The 13,932-nt window shown below is 38.3% G+C and overlaps 1 protein-coding gene across 1 annotated transcript in view; it reads right to left on the bottom strand.

Moving 5' to 3' along the window:
• PLS3 (plastin 3) overlaps window positions 1-13,932 on the bottom strand; it is a 109,281-nt gene that overhangs the window by 16,955 nt on the left and 78,394 nt on the right. Inside the window, exons 5-9 of the mRNA XM_023508204.1 lie at window positions 10,379-10,508; window positions 9,446-9,578; window positions 6,165-6,246; window positions 5,161-5,326; window positions 2,120-2,262 (exon numbers count right to left, since the gene is read on the bottom strand). Of these exons, the coding sequence (XP_023363972.1) occupies window positions 2,120-2,262; window positions 5,161-5,326; window positions 6,165-6,246; window positions 9,446-9,578; window positions 10,379-10,508 (654 nt within the window). The remainder of the gene's footprint in view (window positions 1-2,119; window positions 2,263-5,160; window positions 5,327-6,164; window positions 6,247-9,445; window positions 9,579-10,378; window positions 10,509-13,932) is intronic.

The following is a 13,932-nucleotide window of genomic DNA, read 5'->3' as shown; positions in this document are numbered from 1 at the left end:
GGAGACTCGCTTGAGCCCAGGAGTTGGAGGTTACTGTGAGCGTGATGCCATGGCACTCTACCCAGGGGGATAGCTTGAGGCTCTGTCTCAAAAAATAAAAAAAGAAATATCTATTTTCTATTTTTGGCTGTTTGGATGGCATCTGTAGTTTTAGCTACTTGGGAGGCTGAGGCAGGAGGATCATCGAACCCCAAAGTATGAGGTTGCCAATACCACTACATACAATTGTAAAAATTTTTGTATTTATAAGAAATTAGCCTGAAGAATATAATAAGACTCCATCTCTACAAAAAAATTAAAAATGAGTCATGTGTGACTATAGTCCCTCCTACTTGGCTAATGACGAAGTTCGAGGTTGCTGTGAGCTATGATGATGCCATGGTGCTCTAGCCTGGGGTAACAGAGGGAGACACCATCTCGAACAAAAAAAATCCATTTCAGAGCAATGCATGAAATAAATGTCAAACCAGATCCTATCATTAGAGGGTAAAGACTACCTCCTCCTAAGGAATGTGAACATGTTTCCACTTCTTATTACTTGCCAAAGGCACATTAACAATCTATAATGAATCCTATGTGCTTGAGGAGAACAGAATCTATTCACTACCCTGAAGTGGGCTTTACAGGTGAAAATTTGAGCTTGCATAGAGATAAAGTGGAAGTTAGTTTTCACATTACCAAACAATTCTTTGCTTTTTAAAAATAGTCAAAGCAGGTTTCATAGAAAAAAAAATAGATTCTTTTTATGCATTTAAAATATGTCCCAGTACATAAAATTCACTTACAAATGGTTTTCAGGAACACATCTAATGCAGGAAGCAAAATACACCTGGCCACACATGTTATCTAAATTGGGGGGGGGGAGGGGCACCAGCGCCTGTGGCTCAAGGAGTAGGGTGCCATCCCCATACACAGGGAGTGGTGGGTTCAAGCCTGGCCCTGACCAAAAACTGAAAATAAATAAATAAATAAATAAATAAAATTAAAGGAGGGGTAAGGACAATTGGTCTTATAGTTTTGGGGTCAGACTACATTTTTGTGGATGAAATCAGTGGTACAAGTATCCCATTGCCTCCTCTCATCACTGTCATCACAGAATGCTGTTTTCATAGCCTTGTTGATCAGTGACATCTGATGAAGATCCTTAGATTTTTTTCCCTATGTTAGAACATTTGGATTTTGGAGAGAGTTGAGGGAGTTAATGAGAACTCCGCAATGTCTACTGTGGTGATGCCGGTCCTCTCTGCATGAGAAACCAAAGGCAACATGGGATGATGAATGAATGCTACCAATGCCTTCCTCCATTGCTAGTTTTCCCCCACTTCTGCCAGTGAACAGTGAGGGAGCACCAAAATTCAACACACGAATTATGTGAAGGTCTTTTTTTTTTTGGAAACAGAGCCTCACTATGTCGCCCTCAGTAGAGTGCCGGAATGTCACAGCTCACAGTTTAAGAGATTCTCTTGGCTCAGTCTCTCAAGTAGCTGGGACTACAGGTGCCTGCCACAATGCCTGGTCATTTTGTTGTTGTTGTTTAGCAGACCCAGGCCAGGTTCAAACCCACCACCCCCGGTGCATGTGGCCAGTGCCCTAATCACTGAGCTACAGGCACCAAGCTATCTGAGGGTCTTTATGTGTCAGATATTGTGCTAGAGGTTGGCTTTGGAGGAGAGCCCTGGGGCAGAGGCTGAGGTAGGGACACAGACATAGTAAGAGCCCATCACTACCCTCAAGAAACTCACATGTGAAGATGGAAGAATATGACAGGAGAGAAGCCAAATAAGAAAGATGAAGGGAAAATCTTGAGGCCTTTCTTCTCTTTTCTAAGTCTTTACTAACAAGTACACTGAGGTCAAGGAAAGGCAGTTAGGGATTATAACAGTCATGTCCCATCCTTTTATACTCCATGTACAACAGTAGGCAGGATATAAAAAATTGGCATTCTAACACTTATACCCTTTTCCACAAAATGCACCATAGACTTGGTGTTCTTACCTCTCTAACTGAAATCTATCACCAGGGTCAAGAGGTAACCAGGCTTAGAGACAGTGTTAAGATTTTCCCTCTTTTGAGCTGGGATGAACTCTCCCCAAGATAATATGCTTCTTTGCACGGTTACCTTGATGTCAGCACTGAAGTTGTTGATTTTTTGCCAGCCCGAGTTTTCCAAATGAAAGTTTGCCCATCTAAGCAGAAGCTCTTCTGGAGACAATTTCATAAGCTCCTCCAAAGTCTCACCATCTCGAAGTAAAGCAGCCAAAGCTAAAAGCAAAAAATCCCACAACAAATACATGATATGATAATGGTCACACCCAAGTTTATTCAGTCTTTTTTTTGATGCTATTAATAGAGGTACAAAACCTAGTATGACATAGTGCCTGGTTTCAGAATACTCCTAATATAGTGAAAAAGAAAAATATATAAGTAGATAATGATAAAACAGGGTGATTCAGATAGATGCATGGCATTCTAAGAATGCACAGCAAATATTACATAATAATAAATTATACATGATTATAATTTATGTATTCTTTTCTCTATTATTCTTCACATTCCAAATACCACGTACAGCTACAACTTTTTAAGTTTGATGTTTTGACATGCTACATATTTATACAAATTCTTCTTGTTTAACACTTTTTGTGTGTTCTTGCTCAGACTGGTCTTGAACTTCTGAGCTAAAGCGATGCACCCACCTCAGGCTCCCTGAATGCTAGGATTACAGGCCTGAGCCACTATGCCTGGTCTTGTTTACCACTTCTAAAAGCAGGGATTTGGGAAGGTTATTTAAAATTTGAGAATCATCTTCTTGCCCTGATATTTATATTTAACTATAATTAATCATTTAACTCTTTTTTTTTTTTTTAAGAGACAGAGTCTTACTTTGTTGCCCTCAGTAGAGTGCTGTAGCGTCACAGCTCACAGCAACCTCCAGCTTGGGCTTAGGTGATTCTCTTACCTCAGCCTCCCAAGTAGCTGGGACTACAGGTGCCCACCACAATGCCCGGCTATTTTTTTGTTGCAGTTTGGCCAGAGCCAGGTTTGAACCTGCCACCCTCAGCATAGAGGGCCGGCGCCCTACTCACTGAGCCACAGGCGCTGCCTTAATTATTTAACTCTTGAAGAGTTAAACCTATTTTAAAGGAAATATAGTATTTTCTATAGGACCTAACATTATAAAGGCCAATTGATAATTTTGTTGTTATTGAACTAAATGTATGAAAGAAGCCAAACTTTTTTTTGGGTAAATATTACCATAAGTAACAGGCAAAAGCTTAAGTGTTTGCATAGAGAAATGTCTAAATTTAGGTCAAATGTGGTGGCTTATGCCTACAATCCCAGCACTTTGGGAGGCCAAGGCAGGAGGACCTCTTGAGGCCAGGAGCTTGAAACCAGCCTGGGCAACATAGCAAGAACCCATCTATTAAAAAAAAAGAAAGAAAGAAAGAAAGAAAATTAGCTAGGCACATTGCTGCAAGCTTATAGTCCCAGCTACTTGGGAGGCTGAGGCAGGAGGATCACTTGAGCTCTTGAGTTGGGAAGCTGTGGTGAGCTATGATCACACAACCATACTCCACCCTGGTCAACAGGGCAAGAATCCTCCTCAAAAAAATAAAATAAAATAAGCATTGTTTTAATAAGTCAAATAGTCCTTATACAATAACTGCCTCCCATTAAATGAAAGGATATTAATATTCAACAAGAACAATGAAACCACTTGATTTCTGAAGAGGTCCAAGGAATACCTACATTAGGCAAATCTCATCTTCGATAGACCCCACTTTATGCCATGTCACTTTGTTACTCAGGGATTTAAGCAAGAGTAGAGGCAAATGGCCATTTGTGCAGAGCCCTGCTTCTGCACTACCATCTCCACCAAGTCAAAGGCTGGAAAGGATTAAACAGCCCAACATCCATGTACCTGTGACTTCAGCAAGTCAGGTAAGTCATTCGATTTATTACATTAGCCAATGTTATTTTATTTTTTTCTCCTTTTCTTGTTTAAATGGATTTCAACTCCTTTAAACAAGACCAAGCACCAAGGTGAAGAAGGCCAACACTTAGAATAATTTTATTCATTTTCAAAAGGAGGTGTCTGAACTCTTGAAAAAGTTTTATGCAAAAAAGGACAAAAAAGTCTTATACCGGATAAATGTGCAAAATGAGACTATTGTCAGACATTATAAACATATCTAGAATCCCAAATATTCTTCCTCCAGTGTATCTGAGTATTGAGATGGTGATGCTAGGGATTTCTAGAATGAGATCTGAGTATTAAGAGTGATGCTCAGTATTTCCTTTTTTTTTTTTTTTTTTTTTTGAGACAGAGTCTCACTATGTTGCCCTGGGTAGAGTACTGTGATGTCACAGCTCATAGTAACCTCAAACTCTTGGGCTTAAGTGATTCTCTTGCCTTAGCCTCCCAAGTAGCTGGGACTACAGGCACTGCCACAACCCCCAGCTATTTTTTTGTTGCAGTTGTCATTGTTTTAGCTGACCTGGGCTGGGTTTGAACCTCTCAGCCTCAGTGTATGTGGCTGGTGCCCTACCCACTGAGCTACAGGTGCCACCTGATGCTCAATATTTTCAATTTGATAGGGAGAGGATAACATAATGTCATACTTCCTAGGACCTGGCAAGTACTGTATAGCATATGCTTATACATTCTATAAATCCACAATGTGATTTTAAACCTATGCTGTAAAAAGGATGATGCTTCTGCCAGTTCAGAAAATATGAGACCATCAAGGATAGGTTAGAAAATCTAACCTAAATCCATGACAGACCATAAAAGGCATTCAAACATCTCCATGACAGGAGATGGACCATGGTCATGGTGGGGCTGTAGGTAGTAATGGGGTGGAGGGTGTGTAGGCAGAACAGAAAAAAAATAATTCTCAAGTTGGGGTTCCTTGAGAAAATTCCTTAACTTCTTTGTGCTTTCATATATTTATTCTAAAAATAAGTTGTAAAATGCCAGACAAACCTAAGTTACTATTAAGAAGAGAGTTACGTAATTAGGTTGTTTTCCTGAATTACTCCCCAAATGTTAATTCTAGTTTTCATCTAATTACGTCAATTAAGTGAAAGTATGACATTTTGCATGACTAGGAAGAAAACCCAATAAACAATTTTAAAATAATGACTATGTTCCATTACCTTCATTCCTGCTTAATTCAATGTCAGCGAACAAACCAATCTTAATAATCTGCCAAAGTAGTCCCAAAACCAGATGCGGTTTCCCAGCCCGCAAATCCTCTGCACCGATGTTCACAACGTGACACCCAATGGCCGAAGCAGAGTTCAGTGCCAAGTTCAAGTTTTCCTGCAAGACAGCCAAATAACACACTTGCTTCTTGACCTTTCCATTTTTTAGCAGTCTACTTCTCCTTTCACTGAAAATAACACTCAATGAGAAAATTACTACCCCATATTAATTTTATCCATATATGATCCACAGAAAACAATTTTTAGACTTTAACATTAAAAAGCACAACTAAAACAAAAAATTTTCAGCCTTACAGCTATTGTCTTTTGCAGAATTCCACAGGATGTTAACTTGGTATTTTTATTTGGTCCTTTTTGAAGTACGCTGACACTAAAGGAAAGGGCAGCTGACTGACAGGAGTAAACGTATGTGAGTAAAGTGTTACATTTTGGAAAATGCCTAAATCAGAGTCCAGTGGTATTGAATATACCTGAAAGAGTTCTAGAAGTTATCAATCTCCACTCTGGGGGCACTCTTGCCTGAGGGAATTTTGCTATCTACTACTAGTCTAATACTCATTGGGTAGAAAATCAAATTCCTTAAGCATGCCAGTCAATTAAGAGCTTAAATAATTTCGCTTATTTATACAATGTTTGAACACATTATGAAATGAAAATAGTACTTTGGTGTTAGAATGAGAGCTGAACCTCAGTTCCAACATTAACCTCAGGCAAGTTAAGAAACCTTTCTGAGTCCCAGTTCTCTTTGTAAAATCTGGACAATAATCCTAACTCTCAGAGCAACAGAACATGACTCTGTCTCAAAAAAACAAAATCCTAAACTCAGACTTGTTATGAGTATTAACTGAGAACATAACAAGGGCAGAGCATAAAGTCTGTAGAACAGGTCCTTGAACAGTAACTTCATGAAAGATGGATGGAAGAATAATGCACACCTGAATGATGAAGGGTGTAAGTTTCTTCTTGTTAATTGCTCTTTCATCAATTGTATCAGGAACTGAAAGGTTGATCATTTTACTGAAAACAAAAATGAAAAAATGAATTGATTTACTTTCAAAGAGTTTATAAATATTCACAAATACTTTAAGGCTTACTATAACTTGTTTTTCATGGAATCAAAAAAAAAAACACTGCAAATGGATGACTTTTATGATCACGAATAACTATACGTATGAAAACTGAAAATTATAAAAAATACTAAAATGTTTATAGTTGTTGGGTATTTCTCAGTAGAATAAGTAGAATTAAGGCATGCTTTCTCATTGTAATTTTTTATTTTTTAAACCTGTTTTTGTAGAGATAGAGTAGCACTATGTTGCCTAGGCTGCTCTTGAATTCCTGGCCCCAAGTGATCCTCTGATTCTGGCCTCCCAAACTGCTGGGATTACAGGTGTAAGCCACCTCTCTTGGCCTCTCATTTTATTTATTTTTTTAATTTAATTTGTATTAAATCATAAATGCATACATTTATGGGGTACAATGTGATGATTTGATATACAATGTGGAATGCTTAAATCAAACTGATTAACATAACCATCACCTCACTTCTTTTTTGTTGTAAGACATTTATACTCTTAGTTGTTTTGAAATGTACCCTTGCATTGTGCACATTAGGTAAGATCCTGCCAAACATCCTCCCTCCACTTCCTCTCCCATCTCTCCCTTCCTTTTTGCTGGACTGTATTTGTGTTCCCAGCCTCTCATTTTAACTTAAAACATTTTCTTCCACATTATCTTTTAAGAATGAATAACTCAGTATTGAAAATAAAACTTTATTGAATAAATGCTAAGAACAGATAAAATTCCATATTGAAAATGAGTCTCTCTCTCTTTTTTTTTTTTTTCTGAGACAGACTCTCACTCAGTCGCCCTGGGGTTGAGTGCTATAGTGTCATAGCTCACAGCAACCTCAAACACTTGAACTCAAGTGATCCTCTGGCCTCAACCTCCTGAGTAGTTGGTACTACAGGTGCCTGCCGCAATACATGGCTATTTTTATAGACTAGGTCTCACTCCTGCTCAGGCTGGTCTCGAACTCCTGAGGCTCAAGCAATCTGGCTGTCTCAGCCTCCCAGAGTGCTGGGATTACAGGCATGAGCCACTGCACTTGGCACTCTACCAAGGGCATCAAAGTGAGACTCTGTCTCAAAAATAAAAATTAAAAAAACAAACTCAAAATGTTAAAAGGGAAGGCCCCAGTGAAGGGACTCCTGGAATTAAGAAATCTAGCAAAAAGTATGCTGTTTCTTGTGCCTGAGTTGATGGTGACCCTTGATTCCATTCCTATTTAAACATCTAGATTCTCTGCCATAACATCTATTGCCAACCTATAGCTAAAATGAAAGTTGTCTTAGAGCCTGTAGTACATTTAAGAACAAACTCTTGTTAAGAAAAAAATAAATCATACAGTGGCTCATCATCTGTTCAGTTGTTTTCACTCAGCTGTTCCTACCTTAACTGTGAATATAAAGAATCAATAAAACCAGGCTGCGGGTGGCACCTGTGGCTCAAGGGAGTAGGGTGCTGGCCCCATATGCCAGAGGTGGTGGGTTCAAACCCAGCCTCAGCCAAAAACTGCAAAAAAAATAAATTAATAAATAATAATAATAAATAAATAAAATCAGGCTGGCTGTGGCAGCTCATGCCTATAATCCTAGCATTTAGGGAGGCTAAGGCAGGAAGATCGCTTGAAGCCAGAAGTTTGAGACCAGCCTGGATAACACAGCAAGATCCCCCATGTCCACAAAAAAAATAGCTAGGTGTGGTTTTGTGTGCCTGTAGTCCCCAGCTACATGGGAAGCTGAGGCAGAAGGATCGCTTGAACCCAAGAGTTAGAGGCTACATTGAGCTATGATGACACCATTGCTCTAGCTTGGGCAACAGAATAAGACTCTGTCCCTCTACTCCAAAAATAGTAATAAAACCAAATAAAACCAGCCCAGAATCTGCCAGAGCCTGTTCCTCGGCCTTTGTTCCACTCTAAATTCTGTATTACTGGAATTAAATCAACTCACTTGAAAAAAAATAAATATTAAGTTCAAGTAGTTCTATATGATTATCTCTTCTAAAACACAAGGAAAATTATTTCTTTAGTGCCTACTAATGGACCAAAAATGGGATATATCACATTTTCAAAATCAGCTTTTCAAACAAATAAAAAGACCTTATTGAAAAAAGAGTAAGTTTATCTATAATACACTGTCATCTGAAATATATCTATTGCACTGTTCTAAGCCCTCTATATTTAGTAACAAAGTTCACAACAGCCCTCTGAGGTAAGTACACTAAGGTGGAGATCATAATAGATGGAAACTGAAAAGTAAAGGGGTTGAATATTTTTTTTTTTTTGGTAGGGCGGTGCGTATCTAGATCACAGCTGCACAGCTGTGGTGAGAACAAATACGAACCCTGGCAGCTGATTGTGGAGCATGCTTTTTTTACAATAGACTCTTGCTCTGTTGCCCAGGCTAGAGTGCCATAGCACCAGCCTAGCTCACAGCAACCTCAAACTCCTGGGTTCAAGCGATCCTCCTGCCTCAGCCTCCCGAGTAGCTGGGACTATAGGCACCCCCTTCCATGTCCAGTTAATTTTTCTATTTTTAGTATAGATGGAGTCTCGCTCTTGCTCAGGCTGGTCTCCAACTCCCAAGCTCAAAGGATCCTTCCGTTTCTGCCTTCCAGAGTCCTAGGATTACAGGTGTGAGCCACTGTGCCCATCCTGGGGCATGCTCTTAACCACTGTGCTACACTGCCTCTATGAACAGGAGCACCTACCAGCAGTGTTGATAATCTTATATCATTTTTTTTCAAAAATATTGTTGGCTATGGGACAGCAGCAGTGACAATGATATTTTTCAGAAATAGATCATTGGAGAGTGAGAACTGAAGAGTAGCCTCTTTTTTTCTTTTGAAAGCTATGGTCCTGTAGAATAAATAGATACTGACATACTTAAATTCAACAAAGTTGTAATGCTCTGCTTACTCAGTGGTAAGAAAAAAATGGAAGCTGACAGCTTCCCTATAGAGAGGAAAGTCTATGACTGAGTTTTAAGTTCATGGACAGATCTAGAGATGAAATGAAAAAGGCAGAACCTGGATAATTTTCCATTCTAATTATCTCCTGAGGTGAAGCTGTCAAGCATACAGAAAACAAACACGTCAATGATGTGGAAGACAATTTTTGGAAATCTGGATATAAAACAAGTTAGTATCTTACCAAAGCACAATTCCATCACCAACAGCTTTGAACAGGTCGTCAGTGTTTGGGTTCATTGGGATAACGTGTCTACAGTCAGGATCATTTTCCAAAGCTTTGTTCATCCAGTTAACAAAAGCATATTTTTCTTCCTCTAAAATTATGATAAATAACAAGACATTAGTTCATACTTTAAGTTAACTATTTGACTCCAAAGCCTAAAATGGTGGTGAAGTCATACTTAAAGTTAATGTGTCATAAACATGTGATTATCTGCTTTAGAAACCCAGTCACCAGGTGGCTATTAGGAGTTACAAAATTTTAAAAAAGGCTACAACACATTAACTGATCTTTAGAGTAGTTACAAAATTCTTTAAAAAATACACTTACGTCACTGTAGAATTATACTCTGCCTACCATTAGGTGGATGGTGTCATGTCTCTTGCAAACTAACAAAGGCACATGATAAACACCTATAATGCCTTTATGACCTGTATTAATCCCAACCTCAAATACATGTCACAAAGAACTTCTATTCTTTCTTAATTTTTTTTTTTTTTTTTTTTTTGTGAGACAGAGTCTCATTCTTGTTGCTCAGGCTACAGTGTCAGCCTAGATCACAGCAACCTCAAACTCCTGGGCTCAAGCAATCCTCCTGCATCAGCCTCTCAAACAGCTGGGACTACAGCAGCCTGCCACCATGCTTGGCTAATTTTTTTCTATTTTTAGTACAGACGGGTTCTCACTCTTGCTCTTGCTCGGAGTGGTCTCAAACTCCTGAGTTCAAGTGATACTCCCTCCTTTGCCTCCCAGAGTGCTAGGATTACAGTCATGCACTATTGCACGGAGCTTCTTTTCTATTTTTATTAGGTGGAAATAAATGTTTTTCTAGACATTACAGCACTCGCTCTACTTCATTCATAGTGTTAACCTAATGTAGGTGAGACTACTTACCTGAGTAAGAATGCTGTGTTCCTTCACTGGACAACTCTGAAGTTCCTCCCAAAGCACAAATGCCTTCTTTCCTGTTGATTGCTTTGCGGAAGGTCTTGGCAATATCACTGCTTTTAACCTCTTGAAAAATCTATTAATTGAAATAACCTTGTTGATTCATGATTAATTTTAAGTCAGGCACTACGATAAGCATATTTATCTTCTTGTATACCTTGATCGCTTATTTTTTTCATAGGTGATGAGTATTAAAATATACAGAATACTGGGCTTGAGTTATTTGAGTGCCACACAAATACTACAATACTGCTGCTGAAAATGTGCCAGAAAGCCAACTGCACACACACTTGTCAAAAACATTAAGTGCTACATGCATTAAATTCACTTTAAGCCAGAAACTAGTGTGGTTCAAAGGCACAGGTAAATCTGTCAATTTTCTATGAACAAGGAAGGTTCTGTTCTTTTCCTGGAGAGAAAAGGTTGAAAGATCCCCCTTCTTTGACCACAATTCTTAGTGCAAAGAAAGATAAAACATTATGACTCAACCAAAAAACTATTCTATGGCCTAATGTGGTAGCTCAGTAAAACTTGTTTCAATCAAAAGTTACAGAATAATAAGGAGGAAAAAATGTGTTAAATTGGCAGTAATGGACGACTGTCAAGAATAAACAACAAAAAGATTTTTTCAGTGATTGTCTTGTGTGGGCATTTATGAAATCCAGCTTTTCTTCACAGTAAGGAGCATGGCTGAAGAAATTAATTTGTATTGTATAAAAGCAGTTGTAACTATATAACCACTTGATTGAAATGGATAGGCATTTTAAAGTTTGTCCATACTTCTGAAACACTGCAAATCACCTATTCTGCAATTTGTCTGGCTACAAATATAATTGCCAGAAAGCCAGTTACACACACACTTGTCAAAAATATTAAGTGCTACATGCATTGAATTCACTTTAAGCCAGATACTAGTGTGGTTCAAAGGCAAAGATAAATCTGTACATTTTCTGATTCAGCCAGATCTCTGTCTGGCTGAATTAGCCACTGCCAGTAAAACAATAATAAAATGTAGCAATTTTATAAAACTTTCTTTAAGTGGTGTTTAGAGCTCTTTTTAAGAGGACTTATCAAAAGACACTTAAGACTTAGTGGAAAAGTTGCTGAACAAATGCAAAATAATCAAAGGCCTTTAGAGTTTACTTTTTACTTTATTTATTATTATTATTTTTGAGACCAAATCTCACTTTGTCGCCTTTGGTAGAGTGTCATGGCATCACAGCTCATAGCAACCTCAAACTCTTGGGCTCAAGCGATTCTCTTGCCTCAGCCTCCCGAGTATCTGGGCTATAGGTGACCGCCACAACCCGGGGCTATTTTTAGCTACAGGGTCTTGCTCTTGCTCAGGTTGGTCTCCAACTCTTGAGATCAGGTGATCCACCCATCTTGGCCTCCCAAAGTGCTAGGTGAGCCGCCACACTTGACATGCTTGGAATTATTGACAAATACATACTGATATACACATGTCAGGAGGATGCAGCATACAACTGAGGTTCATAGAATAGGATTGAAATATGTAATAGCAGTTCATGTTGTTGCTGTCAGAACAGAAATCCAATCCATGCTACACTAACCAAGCCTCATGTCTTGTACAAGCCAGTGTCAAGCTGAAAGGAGTGCCCTTTTATATTTAGTCTGTCTAGGAGGCCACCTTTTTGTAATTAATCCATAGAGAGGAAATTACTTTTTTATAACTGGTAGAAAAGTTACTGTATGTATTGTCAGTAGCCCACCACAAAGTTATCTTTTCCTACTACCTTTCTTAAATCCTAACTTTCCTTGAACTTTTAAATACAATTTTACGGCCAGGTGTGGTGGCTCATGCCTGTAATCCCAGTACTTGGGAGACCGAGGCGGGTGGACTGCTTGCGCTCATGAGTTTGAGACCAGCCTGAGAAAGAGTTGAGACCCCGTCTCTAAAAAAAAAAAAAATAATCAGGCATTGTCACAGGCGCCTGTAGTCCCAGCTACTTGGGAGGCTAAGGCAAGAGAATCACTTAAGTCCAAGAGTTTGAGGTTACTGTGAGCTATGACGCCACAGTACTCTACTGAGGATGATAAAGTGAGGCTCTGTATGAAAATGAATAAATAAAATAAACAAATAAACAAACAAATAAAATTTTATTTAGAAAAGTAGTAAGCAGTTAATTTTACAAAAATTAAGCTCACTGAATTTCTATAGCTGTGATTTATGTGTTACACCTGTAATTTCAGAGGTAGAATTTTAGGATGGATATGTGTTGGTATATTTATCCGTTTATGTATAGAGATACACACACCTCTAAATACTGCACACAACCAATGAAATCACCCATCTGACTTCATGGTCATTATATTGACTCCTTTTAAGCATTAATAGTGTGGAGCTGACACTAGGGAATTTTCAAATTAATAAAATTATTTTTAATTATGATCTGATTTGGAGGGGTCCAACTTTCCTGGGAATGTAAGCAAAGCCTTAATAACTGCAATGCATTTTAACCCCATAACTCCCTTTTGATAACAATGAAAAAACATTACTTACTAATCTACCCCATTCGGAACTCTATGTCATTTAGTAAAACATTGTCCAGTAAGTTAACATCCAAAAGGTGTGCCTTTCCTCATGTCTAACATGCCAGAAAAATCACTGCAATGACTAAAAATGTTGCTGCCTCAGAACAAGACATGAAATATTTTTCTTATTATGAGTGCTCTTGCTTCAAGGATCATTTACTTCTAAAATTAGGCTGTGTCAATGATTACATTATCAGCTGAAAATTAAATCCAAATTTGCGTTCATCATAGAAAGGGAAATAATCCAAATTTTTTAGAAAAGTCTTTCCTGTATATCCTAACGCAATTACTTCCACAGCGCTGGTAAAAATCCTTATGCTTGGGCATGCATGCCAAGTAGTAATTAAGTTTGTTGATTTTAAACTGTCTTACAAAAGTTACATGACTTTCATTTTCTAAATAGTGTTAAATAAAGTATTCTAGCTAAGCTCAAGTTTTCAGCTTCACAGTATTTTCCTTTGTTCTTTAGATTAAAAATGTTTTTCATAATGCTAAGAGAAAACTTAAGATTTGGATATCCTTTATGTTGAGTCACTACACGAGAATTTGCATTTTACTTTCTGCTTTAGCAAAGAAATTGCTGGAGTGGATGATTAAGCTATTTGAGTATAAGCTTTGCTTAACAAGAATCGGTGAAATCAGAGATAGCACAAGGCTTGACTACTGTGCTGGAGCCTTCTCAATGAATCTTTTCAAAGCTGCCCGTTGTGATACTAATGAGCTCACTGTTTTATGCCATTTTCTCTCCACAAGGAAAGACTTGCTTTATCATCTGTGAACAAATCCTGGTGTACTTTCCTCAGGCAGCAATATCGACTCTCATTCTATCTTTTCGGTCCCTTTATGGAATATATGTTTCATATTCCTTTTATAAGTTTCATCACCTTTCTCTCAAAGACCCTCAGCAACAAGTTAACTTCGTTTGACCCCAGAGTTCTTAGCTC

The sequence above is a fragment of the Otolemur garnettii genome, unplaced genomic scaffold (assembly GCF_000181295.1).
Source record: "Otolemur garnettii isolate 467f Iridium unplaced genomic scaffold, OtoGar3 scaffold00230, whole genome shotgun sequence".
Taxonomy (NCBI): Eukaryota; Metazoa; Chordata; class Mammalia; order Primates; family Galagidae; genus Otolemur; species Otolemur garnettii.
The sequence above is the reverse complement of the archived record's forward strand: the minus strand, read 5'-3'. Positions and strand labels throughout refer to the sequence as shown.